Raw genomic sequence first — 27,821 nt, forward strand, 5'->3', positions numbered from 1 at the left:
AACCTCTGGGCTCTAATCTATATTTTGATTAAACACCTTATTTCATGAATGTACTGTAATGATTTTTCAAAAAGACAGTAATATGTGAACATGCTTTGAAAGTTACCCATCTTTTTTAAAAAAGGTAAAATATCCTTTTTTTAATACTAAGTAAAATGTTCAGGGTATTAGCATTACATAGGGTACCAAAACATTATAGAAAAGCGTTTATCTTAATGGCATTTACTCTACATTTGTATGTCTATGAGCTGAATGCAGGAAATAGGGATGAATAAAACGCCATTGTACACGTCCTACACCATAGGACAGAGACCCATGGATTGCAAGAGCATTTTAGAAATACACTCAATACCTGTGGAGCCCAGAGGAAGGGCCCATGGAGTGTGGATGGCAGATGAGTGAGTTGAATGCTTCTTGGAGGCGTTATCACCTAATCACCTAAAATGAGTTGGCCAAAGGAAGGCATTCCTGGCTGAGGAGTTAGCATGAGCAAAGGCAGAGAAAACAGAAGATAGTGTATTGTGAATATGTGTGCATGAGTGTGTGTAAGGTAGAGCAAGTCAGTTAATCCTGGCACAGAAAATGAAAAGCAAAACAAGAGGCTATCTATGCAGCATGGGCCAGACCAAGGAGGGTTTTGTAGTTTAGGCTAGATTCTGAGCATTATCCTGGAAGCTAGAGGGAGCTTCAATGTTTTAAGCAGGGGACTGAAACTATTGGATTATGTTAATAATACTCTGGTAGTACAATGGGAGGGAAAGGGGGCTGGGATAGGATAACTAGTTAGGTATTTTTTGTGTTGTTTCAGGAAGAGATTTGCAAGTCTGAAATGTGAGTTTGAGGGAAGACAGATCATAACATTTAGTAGGTAAATTAACAGGACTGTGAGTTTGATCACATGTGTGGGGTGGGAAATCTCACTTGGGTGGTTGGCTGAACCCCCAAATGAGGTAGATCTTCAAGAATATGCTAAGTTTGGACCTGTTGTATTTGAGTAGGTAGGTATCTGGGTGACAAGGCATCATAGAAAAATTCAGAGGTCTGGGCTAGAGATATCAATGCATAGAAGCTTTAGCAGATAGGTGATAGCTGAGACCATGAGAATGGCTAAGATCAGCCAAGATGAAGGTGGAGATAAATGGGACAGGACAACATTTAAAAGGTGTGAAGAAGAGCCCAAGAGAGAGAAGGGTCCCCCATCATATTACAACACAGACACAAAGGAGTAGTTTCAATTATTAGCAGTGGCAAATAGCGGAGAGATCCTCTGGTAAGATAAGAACTAAACACACTCAGTTGACAATCAGGAGGTCACTGTGTATGAGGGATGAAGACCAGATGGGGATGAACATGAAGTGAGGCAGTAAATGTGCACAGCTTGAGAACTCTGGATGTGAATGGGAAAAGGGAGAGTACAGCTGGTGTTATCAAGGGAGTTAGTGTTTTTAAAAGGATGAGAGAAATAGGAACATGTTTGTTTCTGAGGAGGAAAAGAAAGTGAGAAGTTGAAGATAAAGTTATTTTTTCCCCTGAGCTCAGGAATCTGGTAGAAATCTTCATGCTACTCAGGAAGACCTCATCAGAATTAAACTTGTAGCCAATTAATTCATCAGGATTGCTCATAAGCACAAGAGCTTAAGTTAAAAACTATGTCTTCCTGAAGTTTAAGTCAAAGAAGTAACAGCTCAGTAACCAATGATAGAATAAAACAAAAAAATAAAGTTGGTCAGGATAACTTTTTAAATTGAATTTTGTTGTCAACAAAGAATGATGCTTCATTTCTCTGGGATGAATATAAATCAATGTAAACCAAAATTGTATTTTTTTGCAGAGACGATGCTATAAACCAGTAGAAAAGTCAATTGGCAACTTCTGCTCACCAAGAGAGTAGCACAAGCCATGAAATGTGGTAAAAGCCCCATGTCTCCTGTGAATACTACTACTACTACTACTACTACTACTACTACTACTACTACTAAGTCACCAAGAGTCTATACCAATAAGGTGAAGGCTCAGTTGCCCTGTGGTAGTCTACAGGCAAATTCCTGATTATCAAGGCCCACTTCTATGTTCGTTAAAGAAATTTTGGTGAAGTTGGTAATTTGATTCTAAAATTCAAGAACATATTTCTCTTTGTTAGAATAATCTAAACAAATATTTTCCTAAGTTTTAATAGAACAAATAACTGAACCAAATAAAGATGGAGTTGTCTCTGGGGAACAGGTCACAATTAGAGAAACTTCAAATAAAATAGTAATTTAAAACGAGGTGGGAAGAACCTGAATACATGAGAGGTGACTGGTTTTATTTGGCTGCAGAATGCTTTGGCCGCTTTTTTAAAAATAACTAAACAAAATGTAAATCTTAAAACATTCAAACCATTCAAAATAAAAAAATGCAATTTCAAAAATGCACTTAAAGGCTTGAACACTTGGGTCTATGTCAGTGGAAGTGGTGTTTGTAGCACGCTAATAAAATCAATACATTTTTTTATTGAGATTATTCCTTCCCTCCATTCATTACGTCAGCAAATATTGACTGAGTGCCTGGTAAAGGACATCAAACCTTTGGCAATACACAAAGTGCTTTTTATCAGTTTGTACTTGTCCATGCGTGCTCGGACACTTTGGAGAGGCTGAGCTCCTCCTCGTGCAGGCTGGCCTGGGTCAGTGGTCTCCACTGCCCGATCCCTTTGAGGCTCACACAGCTCACTGTTGCTGCCTCCTCTTGACCTCCTGGTCCCTTCCCTTCATTCACTGAACATGCTGGTGCCTCATACAGCTTTCTTCTACTACTTCAACTTCTGCCGTCTTTCTGGATGATTCTAATGTCCACTGTCCAACCCAATTGCCCTCTCAGGTTTCCTGATCTTGTTTTGTGTCTCATGATCTTCTGCATTTAGCCACTGCAAGGTCCTACCTTGGAAAGTACGACACCATGAACTTGCTACTCTCCGGATCATTAATCCAAGCATCCTGGTCTGAGCCTAGTGTTTCCTGTCCTTCCAAACCTGCCTGTTCCAGCAACTCCCAGTAGATCAGAGCTGCTATCAGACTGTCCATCGGGCTCCCTACTACCTTCCCAGTGCTCTGCGTAGCCCTCATGTCCTTACCTATCCAGTTTAGATATGTAGGACCATTATTTCAGCAATTACTCAATTAGCATCCCTTTGTTTTATCAGACTCATCTGCCAAAACACCAAGTATCTCCATGTTCTCTGTGTCTGTACCCAGGCATCAGGGTGCTACTATGGAAGGGAACAAAAGAATCACAACTTTCACTTTTAAGTTCTCAGTCACCAAACAGCTGGGTCCTCCACACTGTTCTGTAGTCCTATTATACTGCCCACAAAAACTATTTTAAAACCTCCTTTTTCAAAAGCCCAATCCCCTTTGGTCTCTGACTTCGAGAATACCACAGCCTACATGTGCACCTATCCCACTCCCATCTGCAAGCCTGCCAGTCTCTCAACCAGCGCTTTGGACCCCATCGTCTTCCACCCTCTTTGGACCCCAGCACCATCATGGAGTCCTTCTGGCTCTGTTACCTTCAACTTCTCCCTCTTTCCCGAGTCCTTTTCAGATACAAAGCAGTAGCTAAAAAGGGAAGGGAAGAAAGACACACTGTTGCCTCATTTCTTGCCTCCTTTTTACATCCAGAATTCATTGTTGTAAGGTGGCCGCTTTCCGCCGTGCGCCGTCTCTACCGTGGAGGGAATGTCTGTAAGCCACTCGGTATTTCCAGGTTCAGTCCAGCGGGCGCTTGTAATCCCTCACTCTGCTCGGTCTCTCAGCGGCACCAACACTGTGCACAAACACTCCCTTCTTTCATCCTTCCTTTAGTCCTCCCGGTTTTCCCTTCATCTCTTTAGCTTCTACCTGTCTTCTCTGCTTAGCTTCTGCCACTTACCTTTTTAGAGTTCCCCTGGGTTTGCCCTGGGTCCTCTTTTCCTTACACCCTCCAGCAGAGATTGGCACATTTTTTCTTTAAAGGGCCATAAAGCAAATGATTTTAGGCTCTGCAGGCCTTAAAGTCTCTGTCACAACTTCTCAGCTGTGCCACTGTGGCGTGAAAGAGGCCACAGGCGATAATGGGACCAATGCGGGTGGCCTGTTCCAGTCAAACTGCATTTACAAAAACAGATGGGCTGGGGGCGCCTGGGTGGCTCAGTTGGTTAAGCGACTGCCTTCAGCTCAGGTCATGATCCTGGAGTCCCGGGATCGAGCCCCGCATCGGGCTCCCTGCTCGGCGGGAAGCCTGCTTCTCCCTCTCCCACCCCCCCCTTTCATGTGCTCTCTCTCATTCTCTCTGTCTCAAATAAAAAAATAAAATCTTTAAAAAAAAACAAAAACAAAAACAAACAAACAAAAAAACAAAAATAGACGGGCTGGATGTGGCATGTGGTTTGCCAGGCCATCGTCTGTCTCCCTAGAGAAGTACCCTTTCCTGTGTCTCTCAGGACCAGCTCTACCTCACAGTCGTACCTGGAGACCCTCGTGTCCCTAATATCCACATTCAGCTGTCTCCATGGCGTCTCAGATCTTAACCTAGGACTCGTGCCCTTTCCCCCCCAAATCTGGTCTCCCTGCAGTGTCCTTAGTAAGAGGCACTGCCATTCAGATAGACAGCTGCACGAGGCAGGAAGGAGAGCAGTCGTCCTTGATGCCTCTCTCCTTTTCTCGTTCTTTGAATTGGAGGAATACCCAAAAGGGGGTAAATCTCGAAATGGCCAGTCTTTGAAGCAAACAGTCAACTTTATCATTTCACTAATAGAGCTAAGCTTTATTTCCATGTTTATTACATGTTCACCGTTGATGTTGTATACATATTAGAGTTAACATACAACTTGGGAGAAAAGCTGGATATTCTCCACTGAATGGGTTAAAAAGGAATGTGAAACTACAAAATCCTTGTTGAAGTGTTGAATTCTAAATTATGGCAAACAGAACAATAATTACCTTGCCATTTTTCTCTTTCTAGTTCTCCAAGATGAATTTCATTATAAAATATTTTCATAACTATTTATTTAAAGAAAGGAAATAAGGGCTAATCATTAAAACCATTTGACTTGAAGTATAGCGTACAAAAATTAAAGAGTCTTAACGCAGAACTCCTATCTTCTATTTAAAATACAAATACTTCATGATGTTATGAATTGAGAGGGATTAACTGACATCAACTGCAAATCTAATGACTTAAGCAAACCCATACATGCCATTTGCTTTTGTCTGGAAGATTTAGGCTGATTTAAAGGTGATACACAGCAGAATTCTATTTGATAACTATGTCAACCATTTGCTACTGAGAATGGGCATGGCCAAATATTAAGTGCTTAGTCATAGAAATTCAGATGAATCAGTTCCAAGGGGCTCATTAATCATTCCCCCCCCTCCAATCTATGGCCATGTTACTAACGTACAGAGTTTAGCATTCACTGAAAGTTTTAAAATAAAACTCCTCTAGCTACTCTGAAACTGCTGAGATTCACAGTACACAAAGAGTATTGTCTCTAGTATAATTCCGATGTTTAAACAAAATCAAAATTACTGGTGGTTATCAAAGTTGTTATTTGGTAATAAATATGTTTTTTTAATTCTCTATAAGCCCCTTAGCACATTTTGTGAAGAAAGCTGTGTTTTTAATACTAATTTTTACTTAGATACATTTAAAAGAATCGGCTTAAAATTATTTTCCACTAGGAATTACAGGATGAAAACTCTTAATAAAAGTGAATAATGCTTATTATTCTCAATAAACAAGTGTTTAGAATCATCTGCAAAAACCATGTTCTTTTTAATGATGTTTTTAAGAGACATTATTCTACTGATAAATACCTTTCTCATGTAACTGTTTAGGACAGATGATTTATGGCTTTTTAATTTTTAGTTTCACATTTAATGTCATGTTGTTAAAGCTTTCAAAATCAGTCTTCCAAGATCAGATTCTTAAATAAGAACAGAAAGGACAAAAGAGAGACAAACTCCTTATCAACATAGCTTCCTCCCTTCCCTGGAAATCAACATTTCTCTTAAACTTCAAGGCACACACTCCTTTTCTTAGACCCCAGGAGCCGACAGACTTTTTCTGCAAAGGGCCAGATAATTAAACTTCTCACGCTTTGTGGGTCATATGGTAACTATGTAACTACTTGGTTTCTGCACTGTCCTGAGACAGCAGTCATAGACAATAGGCATTTACAAAGGAGAGCAGGCTGACCTTGGCCTGTGGGCCATAGTTGGCCAACTCCTGCCTTAGAACAGATGATGTAAATAGAAAAGAATCATTAAAACTGGTCTCTAGTCAGATGTGATGACTGACTCAGAATCTAGCAGTTAATCACTCTAGAACATTTTGATGTTGAACACGTTGAATGTAGCCAACTTACTACTCTTGGTTAAGATTCTTTTATTCAAACTCATGTCACCATGCTTTAATTTATCCTCATTTAAGAACTTGCTTGAGCATTATTTATTGAGGGATTCAGTTTAAAATTAATAAATGATGTCCATACAATTTAATATCCAATTTAATTTTTAAAAAACTTAATGAAAATATAACAGAATCAAAACATTTAAAATAAGTACACTCACTACCCATTCCAGTAATTCATTTAAGTCATATCAACTATAGAATAGGAAAAATAAATTCAGAAGTGTAATTACTTTAAAATACACTACTTCCACTTTTGTTAATATTTTACATTTATGTATATATTCTATAGTGGAAGCAGAAATTCTCTCTAAAAACATCTCCTTAAAATCTTGAGGTGCATGTTAGAGCCACAGGCAATATCTGACATATAAAATTGCAGTACAGGCCTTCAAATTTGGCATTTCACTGGTACAATACAATGACCAACGTATATAATCACTGTACAGTGCCTAGACATTCCAGTAAGAACCATTATTTTCTTTAATGTAGAATGATTAATACATATTCTACAAGGGGCAGTGAGGTTAGTAATTCTATAGGGTATGTCCCGACATAATTTTCAAATTGTACAATAACACAAACAACTCTGTTAAGGCCATGTTTTATTTGCTGATTAATGGACAAAAGGCAATGTAATTTATTTTCAAGTATTTTCTTGAAAGTCTGTGCTCATAAAAATCATGAAAAGTTGGAAAGACTGTTAAATCACTGAAACTTTAAATATATCTTACACAATCTTGTTTGTACAAAAATACAAGTTAAATATAAACATAAAGCAATCAATGATTTTATGCAAATCTGTTTTATGTGATCTTCAGTTATATATAAAAGTTTCTGGGTTCTGTTATTTGTGAAAAGATCAATACCAGATTGAATTACTATCTATTGGCAAAGGGCCCTAAAAAGCTTACTTTAGCATTAATCTTTTACATGGTTAAGTGCATTTCCTAATTTGAGATCACCTAAACACGGAAAAAAAAAAAAATGAAAGGGCAGTATGTCCATAAACCAACAAATAATTTGGCTGCAATGTATCATAAAACACAAAGAAACCCCCACACATCTGTACAATAAACATTATATACTCACACGCAGGTGTCTACGTGCGTGCATGCACGTACACACACACACACGCAGGCGAGCACACACACCCCCTCATAAAGCCTAATGAGGCGCTACTTCCAGTTCGATCTTCAGCTTTGCATTTTTTCTTATTTCATCAAATGAATAGTTTTTTGTCACCTTCCCATTCTTGAAGACAGTATGGAGAAGATCCTGTACAAACATAATAATACTAAAATGTAATGGTTATATTAGACTATCAAGCAAAATATACTTCAGTAATGCTTTGATGAATCAGACTGACTAGTCAAATACAGAGATGTTTGATGGTGTTCAAATTATGAAATAACTTTATACACAATGCTGGTGGAGCAGGCAGAGAGCATGGCAATATCTAAAAGGGCTATGTAAAAATATTTAGCTTTAAAAGAAGCAATGATCTAAATATTCTTAAAAGTTTTCCTTGAAGGAAAAACAAAACAAAAAAAACCCCACTAGCTGATCCATCTCTCTGTTTTCAGGTGGAAGATGCCTGCTGCCCAGAAGAGCCATGCTGTTGCTGATCATCATGACTGACAGTGAGCGAGGAGAGCCTGCCAGACCTTCCCTTGTTCCTAGACAACGGGCTCAACACTGATTAAACTTACCAACCCTGGAATTTAATAAATTTCCTAGGCACTGAGTTTTGGACTTAAACAAAAAAACCCCTAAAAAAACAAGAAACCAAACCAGAAACAAAAGTAAGTATTGATTTCTTTGATGAATGCACAGTGACTGATTTAAAAGCTGTGTATATTCCAGAAGTTACTGATACATGTAATCCATTTGATCTATGCAAGGATAACAATCGAGAATTAAAACTAAATCCCCTTTTGGGTCTGGTAAAGCCACTTGGTCTCCCTAAGGAACTGTCTGCCTGCCTTTAGTTTCTCTTTAAAACACCCACAGACATAATCTGTCATGCCTAAGTTTTCCATCAAGATTGAGGTATGTGACCTTTTCTTTCATAAAGTACTATCAGAGAATGGTGGTTCCTAATCATAATGGCATTTAGGATTATAATTGATTACTGCCTCAAACGTTCTAGAGTACCATTTACATACTCTTAAAATCAGTGCCTTTTTAAAATCATAGTTAGGTCTGTGTCTAAAATGTCTCTAGTCCATCTGGAAACACTTGGTAGCTAAAAGAGTTAAGTGAAGGCTACCAAAGCCCTAAACAACAGGCTAGACCTAAACGTTAGTTTAGGTTTGATTAAATACTTTTCATTAAAGACAGAAAAATATTTTGGCTCAAAATCTTTAAAGAATATCAAAGTAATATACTTTAAGCAGAATATCTGATATGGTATTAAGAATCCATAGTAATAAATTAATGTTTGGTATAAACTTTTTTTTTTTGGTATTAACTTCTTTCTGATAATATGAATGTTCATGAGTAGTTTCCCTCTGAAAGTGAGTTTTTTCAATCCAGTGGCTTAAATAAATTTTGTAACTTCTGAGTTCACGAATGTAAGTGTACTTTTGCATGTTAAAGACCGTTAGATCATATGGACCACTTCAGCACACTAGAAATTTTTCCAGTTTGGTTGATTTGAATCCAAAAACTTGGTTAAGTCTAGGTTTCACCAATTATTATTATGTCATCAGAATCCAGTCCTGGCCTTTTCATATCTTACACTAACATAACATAATTTGCTTTTTTTTAAGCCCAGAATTGCTGTGAGAATCATATGAGACTAAAGAAAACTATCTCGACTGGATTCTGTTAAGTTAAAAAAAAATACTTATCTTTAAGAACATCTCAGAATTTGGATAGCCCTTCCTTTATTAAAATTACCAAAGTTTTACTCTAACATCAATAGCTTCCTTTAAGTATTCTTGGCTACTCCTCTTCAGAAATTATTTGCTGCTAAATTGGCAGTAAGAGTAAGATCAAATACACAAAAGCTTGTTGAAGCTCATCAATCACTACCCTGCGGGTCACTATGTGGAAGAACTTTTACTTTGTTTTTTTTAATGTTATAAAGTTTTTCACTCCATTGTATGCCCAATCTCACTTAGGATCTAGCCCCGTCTTGCTTTTCATCTTATTTTGGTAGGCTAGGTCAGCATTTGTACACTTTTTACAACAAAAGTACTTCGTCCTTCAAGAAAAAATTTGTTTTGAAAATAATTAAAAAATACAACATAAGAGCCCCCTTTCTTAATTTGGAAAGCTAACCTACTGTTAAAAAAAAAAAAAGATCAGCATAGATAACATACATGACCATATTCCTCAAGGTCTCCTTTTCCTTCCTCAAGTGTAACAAAATTCCCTGCTGGTGTCCTATGTAAAGATAATCGACCCTTTTTGGATCTTTTGTTGGGATCAGCAACTGGGTCCTTGAAGACATTAATCTGGAAGAAAGAAATAAGACTAATCAGGAATGTGGACTCAATTCCCATTAAAGAAAAAAGTTTATACATAATTTATACATAAACTTTAGGTACTTTATAGGTATAACTAAACGAATCCACATCTGGCTTTTAGAAGCATATAACTCTAGCCTGTGTTGGAGGACAGAGTCCTCCGTTATGTAAAGTATGAACAAAATCCAAGTACTGAAAATATCCTTTCTTACCACTGTAGATAACTACTACTCTAGTTGTAGGACGTCACTGAAGTTAACATGTAACCCTTAAGGATCTTTTATATTTTGCATTGCCTTTAACTGATTCAACTTATAGCACATGCATGCTACCGAAAAAAAAAAATCTATGTCAAATGTATTATGGAATCTGTGGCAAGGGAACTAGAATTTTTACTAAGGTAAAGGCTTCCATTCATTCCATTACTTGATAACCTCTCCTTTTGTTACTTTTTACTCATTCCTTGTTATTGTGAAAAGCAAAGAAGACCTAGAGAACCTCAAGAGAACAGAAGGTTTGTTTAAAGATCAGAAGGTAGGAGGCCAACAAAATAGAAGCAAGTAGTGAATCAACCCCAGAACTTTCCAAAGACAGACAGAAATGAAGTAAAGCAGGGAACCAACCCAGGTGTTCTGAGGAGTTCTTAGTCTCCCCCACTCCCACCTTTGGATCCACAGATTCTCAAAAGTCTATGAAGGGTCAGGGCAATTGCTGTTCAGCTGCCTGAAACAGACAGCTTGGGTTCCCCTGTTTTAAGGCTATTAGAATGGGATTCTGGCATCACAACTCCAACCTCATGCTGCACCTTCCTAAAACACTGACAGTGCTGACATGCTTAGCTTTAGTATATGATGGCTAGGTTAGCTGGCATTCCCACTCGAAATGGTCAGCTCTTTGACTCAAAGGTAGAATACTGAACTAGTGGGAAATGACTGGCCTGTATCATCTCTTAAATCTTATTCTTCCTCCTCTCTCCAAGTCATGTTATTTTTTACCTAATGTCTCTTTTCTTTGTTTTGAGTCAAGGTCAGTGGTACATGTAAACATACTATGAGTTTAGGACCATATCCTTCAGTAGAATGCAGTTATTCAATGCAACAGTCAGACACAGAAGTTAACACAGGAGCAAAAGTTGAAGGACATACCCCAAGGCCATTGGTTACAACATAACTACACTTGAAGGAACAATTCAAGAGATCTCTTGTTAACTTCTGTAGCAAAGCTCCACCAGAACCGAAGGCAATGTTTTCAATACTCCATTTTTTTTGCTTCATGCCTTCTACAATCTAGAGGATTAAAAAACAAAAACTAAGTGATCTGATAAAGGTTATTTTTGCTGAGTCATACTGATGAATAAAAACATCCTAGAGCCATTTTATAACACCATACATGGTGAGGTAAGAGTAAGGCCTACAGAGTTATATTCTACATTTTCTCTTTTAAAAGACCTACCCACCTCAAAAAGGTATAACTGTGAAAGGAGGGGATTTCATTCCAAGCTCCTGCATGTGTGGTGTTGCCATTCTGACTGTGGTTAGGGTTGGGGTAATGAAAGAAATGAGGGAATGAGAAACAACTGGTGATAAAACATTTAAGGTTTTGTGTCTACCGCAGGAATATAGTGTATAATACATAGGATAGACAAAATATGTGTTAATTGACTGTTTATGTTATTGGTGAGGTTTCTGGTTAATAGCAGGCTATCTGGAGTTAAGTTTTGGGGGAGTCAAGAGTTATATATGAATTTCTGACTGTGCTGGGTGGAAGGAGTATAATAATGCAACTCCTGCATTATTCAAGAATCAACTGTTTATAAATTTTAAGCAATTAACAGAAAAGACATATGATCATAAACATTTATGAGAAGAATCACAGCTGTACTTAAATTATTAATGTGCTATTTACCAAACTGATAAGGAACTTAATTCTAAGGATTGCTTTACTGGAACTTTAATATAAAATACATACCTCTTGTAAGGTATTAATATCTACTCCGTCCCCTTGAATAATTCTAAGATAAGGTGGCAGCAACTTGTAGCCCTTTGAGTTCTCAGTAACAGGGAACTTCTTACCCAAAATATCCAAAACCTGTAGGGGAAAATACACACCCAACACAAAATAACTACAACTGAAAAAAAAATGTGTAAAAGCTTTCCACAGTTAAAAAAATGACTTTGCTAGACAATCTTGAGAATATAAAAATTGATCAAATTACTTAAAATGTTTTACAACACTATGTACAAGCCTTCTAAAATTTAGTCTCAATTCCTTTTGAGTACATTAGAAACAGGCATGCTATTTTTCTCTCATGTCAATTTATACTGTAAAGTTGCTCAAAACACAAGTTTTCTCCTTCCCATTTTTCAAATTTTACAGATTCAAGAAAAAAACCTTTAACATTAGGAAATTAAAACAGTAAATATAAGTGAGCAGAGTGGCCCAGTGAAAGCATGCGGGCCCATAACCCAGAGGTCAATGAATCAAAAACAGTAAATATGGTATTTTTAGTAGGTATATAAAACATCATTTGACAAACCTATAATTAAGATTTGGATTTATTCTGCCTATGCCCAACAGTTTGTTTGGCTTACTTATTTTTTTAGATTTATTTACTTGAGAGAGAGAGAGCAAGCAGGAGGGGCAGAGGGAGAGAGAGAGAGAATCTTAAAGTGCGAAGCCTGATGCGGGGCTCCATCCCACGTCCCTGAGATCATGATCAAGAGCTGGACGCTTAACCAACTGTGCCAGCCAGGTGCCCCTGTTTGGCTTATTTTGTCTGATAGAACCCAAATATGAATTACAAACCTCAAAGAAATTATGATATGCAAAGCTGGAAATGAATCATATATAACCCAAGTTTCTCTGGAGTTCTCATTTAAAGGTGACACCCATTTTTTTAAAGACAAATTGCATATTATGCAAATCATCCCGCTCGTTCATTGCCTACTTTTATTTTTTTTTAAAGATTTTATTTATTTATTTGAGACAGAATGAGAGAGGGAGAGAGAGCACATGAGAGGGGGGAGGGTCAGAGGGAGAAGCAGGCGCCCTGCCGAGCAGGGAGCCCGATGCGGGACTCGATCCAGGGACTCCAGGATCATGACCTGAGCCGAAGGCAGTTGCTTAACCAACTGAGCCACCCAGGCGCCCCGCCTACTAAGTTTTAGAACAGCTGAAATTCCTGAACACTGATCTAAAATTTCTCAGAAAGCTTGGTCAGAGATATAAAAGACCTACCAGACATATATTTACCCCCATCACTCCCTTTTCCTAAATAAAGATTTTACCAATGAGAAAATTACATATTGATGACTTGGTTTATTCTTAACTAGGTCAGTACATTTTTATTAGGTAACAGGGAAAACATGAAACTTGTTAAGTTTGCTAAAACCAAATTTATTAGTATTTCAGGCTAAGACCTTCAAAATGGCCTATTATTGAATGGAACAGGAAAAGACTTCCTTGGTTCTATATCCCCCTTTCTCAAGGGTAAGTAATTTATCATCTAATCATTAGCTCGGAAAGTGTGGTAAAGTGGAAAGGCAGGAGCCAGAAAGATCTATGTTGGGTATTTGGCATATTTTACATGTTGTGTGACCTTTAGCAAGTTATTTTAACCTCTCTAAGCCTGTTGCTTTGTCTATAAAACAGATGGTAGTATTTATCATAGGGTTTTCATAGAGATTAAATGACACAGCTTAAGTAAAGCACCTAACACAATATTTTTCTAGTGGTAGGCATCAAATAACCTGCTCTTACTACTGATTTTCAAAGAAGGCAAACCAAGTCCTGAACGCTAAAACAAAACAAAACAAAAAAAACAAAACAGCAATGCTACATTGAGGATCAACAGCATCTCCAAAGAATCACTATCTAAGAAGTATTTTCGAATTCTTTTTAATTCCACGTCACCTTGCGTGTATTTCTTTTGCACTAAAAACTTCAAAGGTATAGCAATGACTTGTGGTAAAGAAAACAAACCACAAACTTGGTAACCAAATCACAGGATTAATGTTACTAATTAATTTTCAAGGTAAGTAGAAAATATCTGTTCAATGTTATTATCTATTTGACAACATATAAATAACCCAGAACTTTGTATCCTTGGACAAATTTATTACACCCCTGGGCTACAATTCTAAAACAGATAGTTCTGAAAAGGCATGTGCACAAATTAAAATAGTACTGATATAGCTCATCTACAGGCATTTTAATAATCAAGTTATGTGTTAAAATTTACCTTTAATACAGTGTCCAGAGGATTTCCAGAATCAGGTCTGATTATCAGCGGTGCCTCTGTACTTCTTGACAGTATTAGATGTCTTAGGTCTTCACCCCATATTTTTTCACATGCGTTGTAAATGTCATAGCTATCGCTGACCACAGATACAGGCACTGATGAAAATTGTGTTACTATATGTTCAAAAGCATCTTTTTCACGGTCTTTCCCCCAAGCTGTTATGGTACTAGAAAACAAAACGAAAACAGATTTACTTAGGCAGACACATCTATTGCTGAATCATCTCTCATGTACCATACTTACACCATCAACAGCGCAAAGGTGAGTGATTTAGCTTAATGAATACACATCATAAGGTTCACTGACTATTTGGGCCATGACACCCCCTGGCTGAAAATAACTATAGTTATTTTAACTTAAAGTCATAGTCACCCAATTTTTTTTGTATTCCTGAACCTACTCATTTTAAATCAGTTCACTAGGGGCACCTGGCTGGCTCAGGCAGTAGAGCATGTGACTCTTAATCCCAGGGTTGTGAGTTCGAGCCCCATGCTGGGTGTAGAGTTTACTTAAAAAAATCAAATCAAATCAGTTAACTAAAAAAAGCACCTGCTGAATGCACTCTGTACATTATGGCAAGATGTCAGAAAGAATGAACACATATTCCTATTTTGCTAGGCAATGCAAGCACTTGGCTCCCTTCTGTGAATTTTCAAAACCATATACCAATAATAGCAGGGACATATATTTGTCTTTTTGAACTTTAAAAATCTTATACTTAAAGGCAATTACTTAGGCAATTATTTGTACTGTACTATATATACATATAGTCAACTAACCCTTTACTGGTTATATTTTCAAATGGCCAATATGAGGCAGTCATTTATTTCATCTATAGAGTATCCACGACTAATTAATACATGCCCAGGGACTGTAAGGATTTTAATACTTAGTTTGGGCAAAACATAATTAAGATGGGAAATAAAATGTGAGAGTATGTATTAGGCAAAAACTGCTATAGTGATTTTTAAAATGTCCTCAATAATGATTCTTCTTATTGAATAGATTAATAATATGTAACAAGTACTTCTTGGCTAATAAATATAAGTCAAACAATTTAATAATGAATTTGAAAACTGTTACCAATTCCTCATGCCAAGCAATTTTTCCTTCTCCCTAATTTTCCAGTCTTCATCTCTACCACTTCCGTTTTTCTAGTAAAATAATGGGAAGACAACCCATTCATTTATTGTCTAACCCATGCAGGTACAAATTTATCTCAAAACTATTTAAAGATTTTATGTACTTGACAGCGAGAGAGGGAACACAAGCAGGGGGAGAGGGAGAAGCAGGCTTCCCGCGGAGCAGGGAGCCCGATGGAGGGCTTGATCCCAGAACCCCCGGATCATGACCTGAGCTGAAGGCAGACACTTAACGACTGAGCCCCCCAAGCGCCCCTCAAAACCGTTTAAAGAGTCATACTAATCTATGACTGAAACTGTCATTTCGTTACGGGTTTTGTTTCTTCCGCCTAAAGGACTGGAGTAAACTATTTTCCCATGCTGTCAATGATATGCTGGTGCTAACAGAGCATGGACACTTCAGGGTTACAAAGACTTAGCTGTCCAGAGACTCCTTTTATCTGAAATGGAGAGACAGCATGTCTAGTCCCATACAACTCATTCTGGAGCGAACGCTCTTCCTGACAATTTCAGAGGCTGCTAGTAGCTCCGAAGCCAGCTCCCTACTTCACACCAGCATCTGCAGGCTAAAGGGAAACTTAAGACATGGGTGAAGAGCAGCCCCTTCTTCCCATCAAGAACCACTACTGTCCTCTTTAGAAGGATGGAGAGAATTGAGCTCAAAGAATACCAACACTAGAGAGCTTTGCAGTGTAAGCATGAACTCATACAGGTAAAGCTCGTCGCCTACACAGGGATGTTTTCCCAGCGCTGGATCAATACAGCCACCTAACTCTGCTCTTTGTATCACCGACCACACTTCACTGTTCATTTTTAGTCTTTTACTTTGTTTTCTCTTTGGTACTTGAACTTCCCTGAAGCTTGCTTTCTCATGACTTCAGTGACCTCTCCCCCATTTTTATTTATTTTTTTCCGATTTCTGTGGTTCCTCTTTAGTCTCCCTCAGAGGCTGCGTTCTTCTTCAGTCTAACCATAGGCTCTGACCCAGTGCATGCTTTCCTCCATCCACCTCCCTTTGTGAAAAACACTCAAAATCCCCTTGTGGTAAGGGTTTCCAAAATCTATACCTTAGAGTCCAGGTTTTTCTTCTGGACTTGTCAGGTAGGAAGATGATTATCTTTATTATATCGATCACTGTGGAGACATTTCCTACAGCACCCTCTACATAATCCATTTGTAACACCTATTTTTCTGATAATAGTATTAGGTATATGGAGCTCATAAGTATTTGTTCAATGAATTCTACTAATGCCATATTCCAATTTCCAGCATCAAATCAAATCATCTTTCCAAAGTTTGAAGGAAAGATTATATAATAGCATGTTTTTTTTTCTCCTCAATGTTCTGTTGATTTATTTTTGTTTTACTTATATAGTTTAACAAGGCAGTTTTACATAAGCTCAAAAAAGTAGCATTTTCTTAACCACATGATGTACAATTTTAAATTGGGTTCCGCATTAAATAGACTAATACCTCTCTTAAATTTCTTGGTCAACCAAACTCTCCCCACATCTTTGGGTTCAGTGGGGTTTTTTTAAAAAAATGTGTTATCACTGGCTATAAGAAAGCATGGCTTTGCTTTTGCACATTCTCAGAAAAAGTAAATCAGGAATATGAAAACCATTATATGAATAGGGCAAAATAAGAATCTAAGTTTGTGAACTGGTAGTACATTGGGAAGAAAACAGAAAAGTCCTGTTAAAACAAATGACAACAGCATATGTTTAAGTCCAGATTTGTATATTAAAATATTTATAACAATAATGGCAATGCTCTTTTAGAGTTCTCTTATCTTGAAGTTATTTAGATGTTAGCTCATTTATCCTTAATGACCTTCTGATGTTGGAGATCTGGAATTTTAGCTCCTCCCTTTTGGCTGGATGGACAAACTGCTCAAGGCCACCTAGATTGTCAGGTAGGATTCATTGGGTCACTCAGATTTCCCAACTTTCAGCCCAAAGCTCCTTTCACTATACCATGCTATTGTTTAAAAGACTTTTCTATTTAAGAACATCTGAAATATTCTTATATATTAGAGTCAAATTTACAAGTGTAGCAAGTATTATGAGACTTTAAAATGGATTTCACTCTGTTTTAACATGAACACACTAAGAAAATATATCTTTATTCTCAGATTTATAGTATCATACTCGTGATGTTACTACTATGAAAACAAAACCATCAGTGAAGAGTCTAATATACGGATACTACTTACTTTTTTTTTTTTTTTTTTAAGATTTATTTACTTACTGGAGAGCATGAATGGGGGGAGGAGCAGAGGGAGAGGGACAAGCAGACTTCCTGCTGAGCGTGGAACCTGACACAGGGCTCCATCCCAGGACCCTGAGATCATAACCTGAGCCAAAATGAAGAGCCCGCTGCTCAACGCACTGAGCCATCCAGGTGCCCACAGATACTATTTAAGTTTTTAGAAGATGGACATACATCTAAGTCCAAAATAAAAATACTGTAATGCTAGAACCTTCATCTGTTGATGACATGTCTTGACTGTGAGAGTATTCAACAGGGCCCTACTGATACAGCAATGCCCATGAATGTTTGCGGAATCTACCCTCTACCAGCCCCAACCTAATCATCAAGTTTTAGCAATTTCATCTCCCAAGCCACTGCTCATGTTTAGCCCCTTCTTTCCATTCACTGACCCACTGGGTTCTGCATCTTGTCATCTCTCCAAACTGTTGCAACAGCTTCCTATTCAGCCTCCTAACTTCTTGTTTCTGTCAATTTATAGGATATCCTGCTATCAAAACAATCTTCCTAAAATATTTCTCTGATGACAAAGCTCCTTATGCTCAAAACGTCAATGCTCACTCTCATTTGAAAAAGTAATTAGATTAACCTAGCATGATGTGCAGTTAACATTCACTGTCAAATGAATTTGAGGGCCTTTACTAACCTGTCTTGGGTCTACCCCTATGTTCCCAACAAAATCTCCATTATGTTTCAGCCCGTATCCCCTAAACAAACATATTCACTCTCCTCTTTCACTCCTGCTCTCTCAGGACAATGCTTGACCTGTGGTAGGCATGCAATAAAGATTATGTCTGCCATTAAATTTTGCTATTTTTTCAAGAAGTGATGATTTCACATAACCATCTCTACAAAAAGCTTTCTTGATCCTGCCAGTGAGGTAACATCTTTCCTTTCCTTCCCTTGTACAACTAGAGCACTTTAACTTCTTTACAAGTACTTCATCAACAGAGCAGAATGTTGCTAGTTTATTATTTTTATACTGGAGACAGGGTCCATTTCTTGTATCTTTCTATCCCTTTTAGCACCCAGTAGATTGCCTTGGATAAAACCTCAGCTTTATTCTAAAACTCACTGCTGGTTTTAGCACCCTGCGATATCCAAGTATGAGTAGAACTTAATAAACTTCCCCAAACTGATTACAGTAAATAATTTTGGTTATTAAGAACCAGAAACTATAAAAGCTCCACTGACTTTGAATGAAGTTAAATGCAGGAGCAGAGCAGTTGCACTCAAGATTGTAACTGCCTTCTCATTTAACTTGAGCTGGCTTAGCCAGAGCCGATAAGGAAGCTTTCATCAAAGGGCCTTGCTCTTCTACAATAGAGGGTACTGGGTCCAGGTGACAACTTGCAGGGCATGCAGAAAGCAGGAAAGTGACCAAGTTTTACAGGGAGTGCTCCTAGATTTAACAAATAAAACATACCTGCATGTGGCAACAGAGCAGTTCTTAAAACTTCTTAAAATAAAACTTACATGGCAATGAAAGTGTCAAAAGAAAGCTCTTCAACAGTTTTTATTAGGATGGTTCCAAGTTCTCTCTCTGATACTAATCTTTAATACCTACTATAAATACTGAATTTGTATTGCTTACATTTGTGAAGATTTACTGTAGTTCCTGGCTTGTAATTAAGCAAAACATCACTGAATCACCAATACAAGAGTGAAAAAAGTCATTTTAGAAAACAAATGTTTAGATAATAGGAGGATGAAAACAGAATTGTACCTGTGTTCTGCTGCTGGAATAGAATAGCCTGGAACAGGATCTTTCGTTCCATAGTATTTTTTAACAAAAGTAATTCCTGCTACTGTATCTGTTCCTTTGAAGTTAACCAAATGAGCAGACGCTCCTATGCCAGCAGTCTGGAAAATAAACCACAAACCAAAATCCAACAAAAGAAAAAGACCCATGCTTTGAGGTATAAAGTGTATCTCTCAAAGGAATTGTCTTCAACTATTCTTTTTATTTTTTTTAAAGATTTTATTTATTTGACAGAGACACAAGAGAGGGAACAAAAGCAGGGGGAGTGGGAGAAGGAGAAGCAGGCTGCCTGCGGAGCAGGGAGCCCGATGCGGGGCTCGATCCCGGGACCCCGGGATCATTGACCTGAGCCGAAGGCAGACACTCAACGACTGAGCCACCCAGGCGCCCCGCCTTCAGCTATTCTTGGAGAGATAGATATTTAACTATTATCAGAGATAACACGTCCTATGACAAAGATCCAGTTTTCCTAAATATTTAAGGAGTCAACTGTTACCTCCTGCAAGAGACCTACTGAATAGTGACCCACCCCCATTTCCCACCAGCCTCTTTTCCCTTACTCTGCCTTGTGCCTTTTTGTAGAACATTACCTGACACCTGCTAAATTTATTATAATATATAACATTGTATGTCTGCCCATCCATCCAATATATAAAAAATAGGGACATTTGCCATGTACTCTGAACAGAGGCTAACACAGAGTAGGTACTTAATATATATATTGACTGAATGTCTGGAATTTTAAAATGTAGCCTACTCAGAACCAAGATCAGTATCAGTAACTTCCCCCAAATTTATAATGGTAATCTAACCAACAAACCACATTCTATTAAATGAAGTTCATTTCAGTTTCTTACCTCTTGGGAAGAAACTCCTCTGTAGCCAAAATCATGTAACTTGTATTCCAGACCATCTAAGTTACCAGATGTCTCCAGCAAATATTTGGCCAATATTTTCTTCTGCTCTCTAGAATTTGTGGCCACTGTGATTGGATACCAGGACTGAACAAGAATAGTCTGTAGTGATAAAATTAGTCACAATTATTAGAATATAAACTATTGAGTTCTTTCTGAGGAAAATCCCTGCTTTCTCTGGAGGGACATCCTAGAGATCATAATACCAGAAATACCAGTTAAGACATTTGAACTGTATAGCAAGATGCCCATCTTGTGCATTCCAGATATAGTGAATAGCTTAGCTCTCAAATCAGCAACACAAAGGATAAGCACAGCAGGACCTTAATAGTAGAGAACATGAAATTACCTAGTTTCTATCCAAAGCGCCAACGAAGCAAATAATATTTAGAAAGACTATGTGATAAAGGACCAATTTTTTTTAAATTTTCAATCTGTCATGGACAAATAGTTTTATAAAATACACTCACACTTAGGTGTTGAGGCAATTACCATGAAAGTTTCTAAATAAGTTTGGTTATCCTCAATTTCTGTATTTAACATGGACCTGCATCAAATAGTTTATGGACCAGCATGGGAATACACTTTGAATAGTATGGGTATCATTTACTTCTCTACATAGTCTTGGATCTAATTTTTCCTTAGATCTATTGTGACTACCAGTAGGTTCTTTAGTTCGGAGATGCTTTCGCTTAGCACTAGAGAATTCTATTCACTGAGTTATGCTTTACGTCCTTGGCTTTTATCAAGTCATTTTAAGAAAGCTACATGAAACACTTCTGCATATGCTGTAAAGCTGTGAGGTCACTGTCTATTTTATAATTCTTTTTAACAGCAAAAAGGTTTGGTTTTGCGTTTTGTTTGGAAGAGATGGTTACGTTTAGCCCAATGTGTTCATTCCTCAGCCCCTTTGTAAGTCTGAGACATCTTTGCAGAACACTTGGGCTCTTCTAAACATGTTCTGAAAGAAACCTAGCACCAATATTGATATTGATAAAGCAATTCAGTATTTTTAGTGGGTTTTAAAATACAGTGCATGGTGAATAGCAAAGAATATTAGCAATAACTCTGAACATACACTGGGAAAGGTCATTGGAAGGAATACTATTTAGTGGCTTTTTAAAATGTTTTAAATCAAGGATTGCCTGAACAACATCTTTATAAGTAACAAGTTTGTTGGATTTGGTATCAGACTTCATTTACAAGGTGGTAAACTTGGGTTGGGGATTGATAAGATTGGGATAAACCTCCTCTTACCCTTGCAACAGAAACCCACAAAGGATGCAAAGTTACTATGAAGAAGCCTCTTCTGGAGACTTGGTATTTAGAGTAAACACAGTTTTTTATAAAACAAAGGATCTATAATAGAAACCATAATAGGGATTGTGTCAGACCATAAACTGTTGTGGCTTAGATAAAAATAGCTAGCAAGGATTGAAATTATTTAAGGTAATATATATTAATAAAATAGAAAATAAATTTGATGGAAGTTCTGTTTCACGTTCTAAGCAAATAAAAACAAGGAACTATGTAATGTTTTTTCCCTTCAAAAGCGAACAGTCTCATGCTGGATTTTACATTTAGTCATTTTTAAATTAAAAATGGTATTTATTTGCTAACAAACTACTGCTCTAAGATGTTTATATTAACATTTTTAACTGCATGGTTTTTTAGTGAAATACACCAAGATAATAATGATTATTACAACAGGGTTTTTTTGTTGTTATTGTTGTTTTTAAAGGCTAGTGTTTTTTTTTTTTTTTTTCACTTTCTGAAGAAGATAAAAACATACATGAAGCAAGGTGAGCTGGGAATTAGACCTCTATGTCCATAAATATCTGCTTTATGGAAGTTCAATTAGACACAAGGGACAAGTACTTATTGACTAAACCCTCAATCAGAAAATTAAAAAAAAAGTGAAAAAGGTTACCCATAGATGATGACTTTCAAAATAAGATTTATCTATTTGGGATCTTTTGGCATTGAAGGTAAAAGGATAGATGGGTAACTCTTCCTCTTGTGTTTTTGTAATATCATCCTCTTAAAATCTAGTATTTCCCAGTACAAAGCAGTAAACTATTTTAAGTCTTTATTTTGGGTAATTGGACATTTTTTCTGGGCCTATTAGCCTACCTTAAGTTGATGTCCCATAAAGAGCCTAATTAAGAGAGTTTTAAATTTTCTGTCAACTTAGACAATGTATTTCAAACACATTCTTAGACCCCTTAATTCTTCTAAATTTTCCAGTCCTTATAAATAACCTCAAATGTATGATTTTATAATATAACAACAAATTAGTTTAACCAATAAACTACTAAAATAATGAATTAGTTCTAAGCACTGGGTAAACACCTCTCAGATAGTAGGGTGGTATTTCTGTAGTCACTTTCTAGGGTATTTCCTCTAGTAGAGAAAATCTAAATTAAGCCGTTGAGAAGCTAAGTAGATTATTAATGTCAAAACTATGAGCATATGAAAACAGGACTGCTTAGGTACAGATGAACGGAAAACAAAGAGCCTTGCAGTATAAACTCAGAGTCTCTAGTGTATCCTCCTTTTTGGGCTTAGAAATTAAACAAAAAGATCAGCAAGTCTTGAGTATTGTTTAGATGACAAATATCAGGTGGTAAAGCGTAGGCTCTAGGCTGATTAGATAATGAAGAAAGCTGTTATTAAAAATCTGAACAAAATTCCTTTAGTATAATTAGAACAGAATATCCACAAAAAATCTTAAGTTACTAAAAATAAACCTGTGCCACTTTTCTCAGTTTTCTCTATGATAATATACACTTAGGATTGCAACAAACAAGATGGAGGCCAACAGAGCTTTAACAGTAATAGTTCTTAATAATTTCACTTAGATAAAGTCTCAGAACATTATATTTCACTGGAGGGAACCTTAAAGATTATTTAATCCAGCTGTTACTTTATAAATGAGAAAACTGAGGCCTGGAAAAGTTTAGTAAATTGTAGGAGATTATACAGCTTTATTAGTAGCAATTTTAAAACTAGAATCCCAGTTGAATGGTTTTTACACCTTGAGTTGATGTTAAATAGTAATTAAAATAAAACAATTCACCTCAATCCAATTTGTAAGCCAGTAACACTCTGGATCTGTGTTTTCCACTGTGAAGAGAACATTTCCTCGGGGAATGACATAGCCCTCAGGAACAGCTTTTATTTCTATTGGAAGATGCCCATCATATTTCTGGTAATAGACAATAATGAATTTATTCATTCAACAGATGATATGCAGTTACTTGTTTAATAAGGTTCTTTATATTTTACAGAAGCTAATCTTACTATCATAGAAACTGCAATTGTACATGTTACTGTATTGCTAGAATATCCTTATTCTCTTGAAATAAAATTAGCTAAAATGATTAACAGTTTAGGCACTGATACTAATTTTTAAATTTTATGTTATCAGAGTACTTCTGATAAGAACATTTCTCACTAGAAGATAATCTCAAAGTCATCTAAAGAAAAAAGTTGTTTTTTCCCATTTTTTCAAAAAAAGTTTATTCCAACATATTCCAAGAACACTATCTTTCTTTTCAGTAGTCATTTTCATAAAAGAAAAGCTAAAGGTTAAAAGACAAAATAAGGGACTGCTATTAGCAACAAACAAAATAACAACAAACAAAAAAGAAAAGAGAAGGCGCCTGGGTGGTTCAGTTGGCTAAGTGTCTGCCTTCGGCTCAGGTCCTGGGATTGAGCCCCACATCAGACTCCCTGCTCAGCGGGGAGCCTGCTTCTCCCTCTCCTCCCTGCTTGTGCTCTCTCTCGCTATCTGTCTCTTGCTCTCAAATAAATAAATCTTAAAAAAGAAAAAGAAAAAAAAAAGAAGAGAGAGAGAGATCCCTGCCAGTAGAAGAATCTTAAATAGGTTTTCTCTTTATTCTGGTAGTTGACCAAAACCACTTTAGGAATAGATAGACCAATCATTAAGTGTACTTTCTAAAGCTTTGGCAATCAATATCCAAGTGCAATAGTTCTCTCCAAAATTAGCCTGAAACATATTCGCTACAGAGTATGTTTTCGGACATTTAATTATGCCTCTCTTCTTTTAAAGGTAAAAGCTGTGGCTAAATTTGGCTAGGAAGGCAAATTATTTCAGAAATCCTAGTAGTTTTAATGTGATTTGGGACAGATAACTAAATAAAAGAAAAATCTGTTTAATGAGAAGCACTGGAAGGCCTCCTGATAGAGCAGAAAGAATTACTGCCTTAGAAATCCTAGCATGGACTCAAAAATACTGACCTGGACTCTGGGCAAGTCATTTAACATCTCTAGGTCTCAGACTATTCTTAAAACAGGGTTAGATAAGACTAGATTAGATCCCTAAAATTCTCTGAACATAAAATCAAAAGATTTATCACCCTGGCTACTGGGAATTATATTAATAAGCTTAACACCTATTACTTTTCTCTTCCCAACAAACCAAATGGGGTTAAGTGCAGGAGTTAGCCAACAGATTTTACTGATCTTACTTAAGATACAGGGAAAGTACAGCACAGAGTGCTTACTTGACTTCTTCAAAGACCCTTAAGTAAAAAATAGTAAAACTCAGTATTACAATATAGGCCTGAAAGTTAAAGTATTTCTAATTATTTTGTGTTTGATAGTCTACAGTGGAAAAGACATTTGTTTTTAAGACATAAATGAACACTTGACATGGCAAGATGCCAAAAGATCCAATTCCCAATCTATCTTTGTAGTAAAGACCACCACCAGAGGACATTCAACTCTCATAACTCAATTCCCAGGTCTTTGGATGCTCAAAAGTTTAAGTAATCGATCCAAACATGCTAGGTATGAATATTACAGGACTTAAGTAATCGATCAGGACAACAAAGAATAAAAACTGACTTTATGGATCAACATGGAACCATTCCAATGATTCAGTCAGGGAAATTTCCTAGAATTAATGCATAGTGATAGACTCACTGCATCTATTCCCTTAAATGATCTATAGCCAAGAAAAAAACCTAAATTTTAAAACTGCCAAATAACCATGCCCTTTCTTATAGTACACTTTCAAAGAAAAGATTAAATCTCCTTTCTGAAAAATGCTAGTGATTTAAATAATTCATTTATATTATAACCAGTTATTGAGACCTGCTATAGAAAAAATTTAAATGTCACCCTTAACTTTTCACAAGAATATCTAAAATAGCCATTATATTCGGGTCACAGACAGAAAAATAAGTCATAAGTATAGTCTTCTATTCAAATTCCTTTTAAGAAATTTTGAACTAAAAGCAAAACCAAAGTAGAGCAAAATGTGAAAACCGTTTTTTACCTCAAGAATATAGTTCCATCCCTTTTCATTAAAGACATCATCCTGGAAATGCTCTCTATACACCTCTTTGGCTTCTTGGATCTTCTCTTTGGTCACTACTTTACCTGAAAAAACAGATTTCTCCTGTTTACATTTCTAAAGGCATTCTATAAATTGCTGAGTTGCTGTAGGATTAATCTTTCTAGATATTTCACCATTCTATGGATAAAAAACCAAGAACTGAGAAGTTAAATGATCACCCAGAGTCAACAGCACAGCCAGAAAAGGAATTTGCCCTTCTGCTCACTCACCCTAAGCATATAAGTTCTTATTTGAAAAGGAGATGTACAGAAGAAATTATTATTTTTAAATCACAGTAATAAGTTAACTTCTAAGTTGGTATTTTTTCTATCACTATTAATATATATACTCTTCAAATTTGATATAGATAATTTTCCAGGTGAACCTTTTTACTTTATTTATAAAGGGTGTCTTCAGGGCTGATAATCCAATAATTTACACAAGGACTAAGTTTTTGCTTCTCAAATATACTTTTAGTTATCTTTAGCTGTAAAATGAGGATAATAGTAGAGCACCTACTTACAGGATGACTGTGAGGACTAAGTGAGTTAAGACATATACTTAGCATAATGCTGGTCTATAATAGGCAATTCATAAATTTTAGCTATAATTATAAATAATATTTTATAAAATCTTTAAGCTGTAGAACTGAAGTATGACATCAATCTTTAGTAACTTTCTCTATATAAGGTCACTAGTAAACTCATTTAAAATATCTTGGGAAGTCTTACTGCAAAGTACTTTGGATACTCAAGTAGGTTTTCAATGGTATAACATATCTGAACTGTCTGATCTTAAAACTGCCAAGATTATGGAAAAAGGTTATTATCTGTGTAAAATTCAACTTAATCTGTCTTCATTTGAGATTTTTATTTGAAAAGGCTTCAGAGATGAAATTTTCCAAAATGTATAAAAAACCTTTGTGAACTGTTTTCGCCCCAGAAATACTATTATAAAACAAACTAGACATGGACTTTCAAATACAAAAGCATAGAAATTATTTTGGTTTTTTCTTCCATTTTAAAATGCATTTGAGACTAAGGCCACAGTGTCAGGCAGTTCTGAAAAATAGGGTTTTAAGATAAAACAGATTATGACAAAAATATTCTAATTGCTACCATAATTCAAAATGAATTCCCAGATGAATAATGAATCCTTTACTGTGAATGACTTAAATCTATTAACATACCAGATTATCCTCAGAAAATTACTGACTTTTCTAAACTTATTCCCAAACTTATTAGTTTCAGAAAATCTTTCTCATATTTAGAACAATAAGCACATACACCAAATTGTAAGATTTAATGCATTCAAATTAACAGATTTTTTACAATTCCAAAATAACCCCTAAAATAGGCAAAGTAGTTAAGTACATATCAAAATTAAACTATTGAAGGAGTTATTTCAAATCATAGAATATAACAATATAGGAGAAAAATTATGAAGTGTTACATAAAAGCAGCGTTTTAAATGTACTAGGAAAAATAATACCTTTTAAGTACTTATTAAGAATGTACTGCAACCCATAAAATACTGTTTCCTCGTATTTCACCTTCTTTATCTTGGAGTTTTCTGTCTTCTTTTCACGGCATTCAAAGTAGGAATAAACTTTGCTTGTATTGGGTGGGTACTGTTTATAGTGAGTAACCTAAAGGAAAGAGAAATACTTGAGTTAGAGAACATTAGAACAATATAAATCATGACAGAAAGGGCTTGAAATTATCTAAAACCAGAGAAACTACACTTCTTATCTGCTATTGATCAGCTTCTTTTCCTAGTTGTAAAGAATAAGCATCATACTTATTAGGATACTTTTTTAATAGTTCAGTATTTTAATTTCAAAACCACAGGTGAGTATTAAATTTTATAAACAAATAAACTGAACTTAAGGAAGTATGAAGCCTCTAAGGGGATAGACGGACACTTGAAATCAAAGTTTGAAGACAGGTATCTCATTTGATCTTGGGGAATGGTCTTCTTTCAGGGAAAGAGATGTAGCTGCCTGGCGGGGGGGTGGGGGGGCATACCCATGATATAAAAAATGAACTGGAAGCAGAATTTGGTACTGTTACTACCCAAATGTGCTATGTTTGATAAGTCAATAGTCAACGACTTCCCATGACTCTACTGCATCTATATAGCGAGGTAGTGAGAATGATTCC

General features: G+C 36.3%; 1 protein-coding gene and 1 long non-coding RNA gene across 6 annotated transcripts in view; one reads left to right on the top strand and one right to left on the bottom strand.

The window, feature by feature from the left end:
• LOC135362126 (uncharacterized) overlaps positions 1-9,720 on the top strand; it is a 211,587-nt gene extending 201,867 nt beyond the window's left edge. For all 5 annotated transcript variants that reach the window (XR_010406589.1, XR_010406590.1, XR_010406593.1 and 2 more), the window contains one exon: positions 8,016-9,720. This is a non-coding gene — a long non-coding RNA (uncharacterized LOC135362126). The remainder of the gene's footprint in view (positions 1-8,015) is intronic.
• Positions 4,755-27,821, bottom strand: part of NAMPT (nicotinamide phosphoribosyltransferase) — a 39,949-nt gene continuing 16,882 nt past the window's right edge. Inside the window, exons 3-12 of the mRNA XM_045864875.2 lie at positions 27,151-27,307; positions 25,600-25,703; positions 23,374-23,502; positions 20,238-20,396; positions 19,345-19,481; positions 14,146-14,371; positions 11,874-11,993; positions 11,051-11,191; positions 9,759-9,893; positions 4,755-7,707 (exon numbers count right to left, since the gene is read on the bottom strand). Of these exons, the coding sequence (XP_045720831.1) occupies positions 7,597-7,707; positions 9,759-9,893; positions 11,051-11,191; positions 11,874-11,993; positions 14,146-14,371; positions 19,345-19,481; positions 20,238-20,396; positions 23,374-23,502; positions 25,600-25,703; positions 27,151-27,307 (1,419 nt within the window). The 3' untranslated portion in view covers positions 4,755-7,596. The remainder of the gene's footprint in view (positions 7,708-9,758; positions 9,894-11,050; positions 11,192-11,873; positions 11,994-14,145; positions 14,372-19,344; positions 19,482-20,237; positions 20,397-23,373; positions 23,503-25,599; positions 25,704-27,150; positions 27,308-27,821) is intronic.

This window comes from Mirounga angustirostris, unplaced genomic scaffold, assembly GCF_029215605.1.
Source record: "Mirounga angustirostris isolate CCGP_5_RB_7025 unplaced genomic scaffold, mMirAng1.0.hap1 SCAF_12, whole genome shotgun sequence".
NCBI classification, from domain to species: domain Eukaryota; kingdom Metazoa; phylum Chordata; class Mammalia; order Carnivora; family Phocidae; genus Mirounga; species Mirounga angustirostris.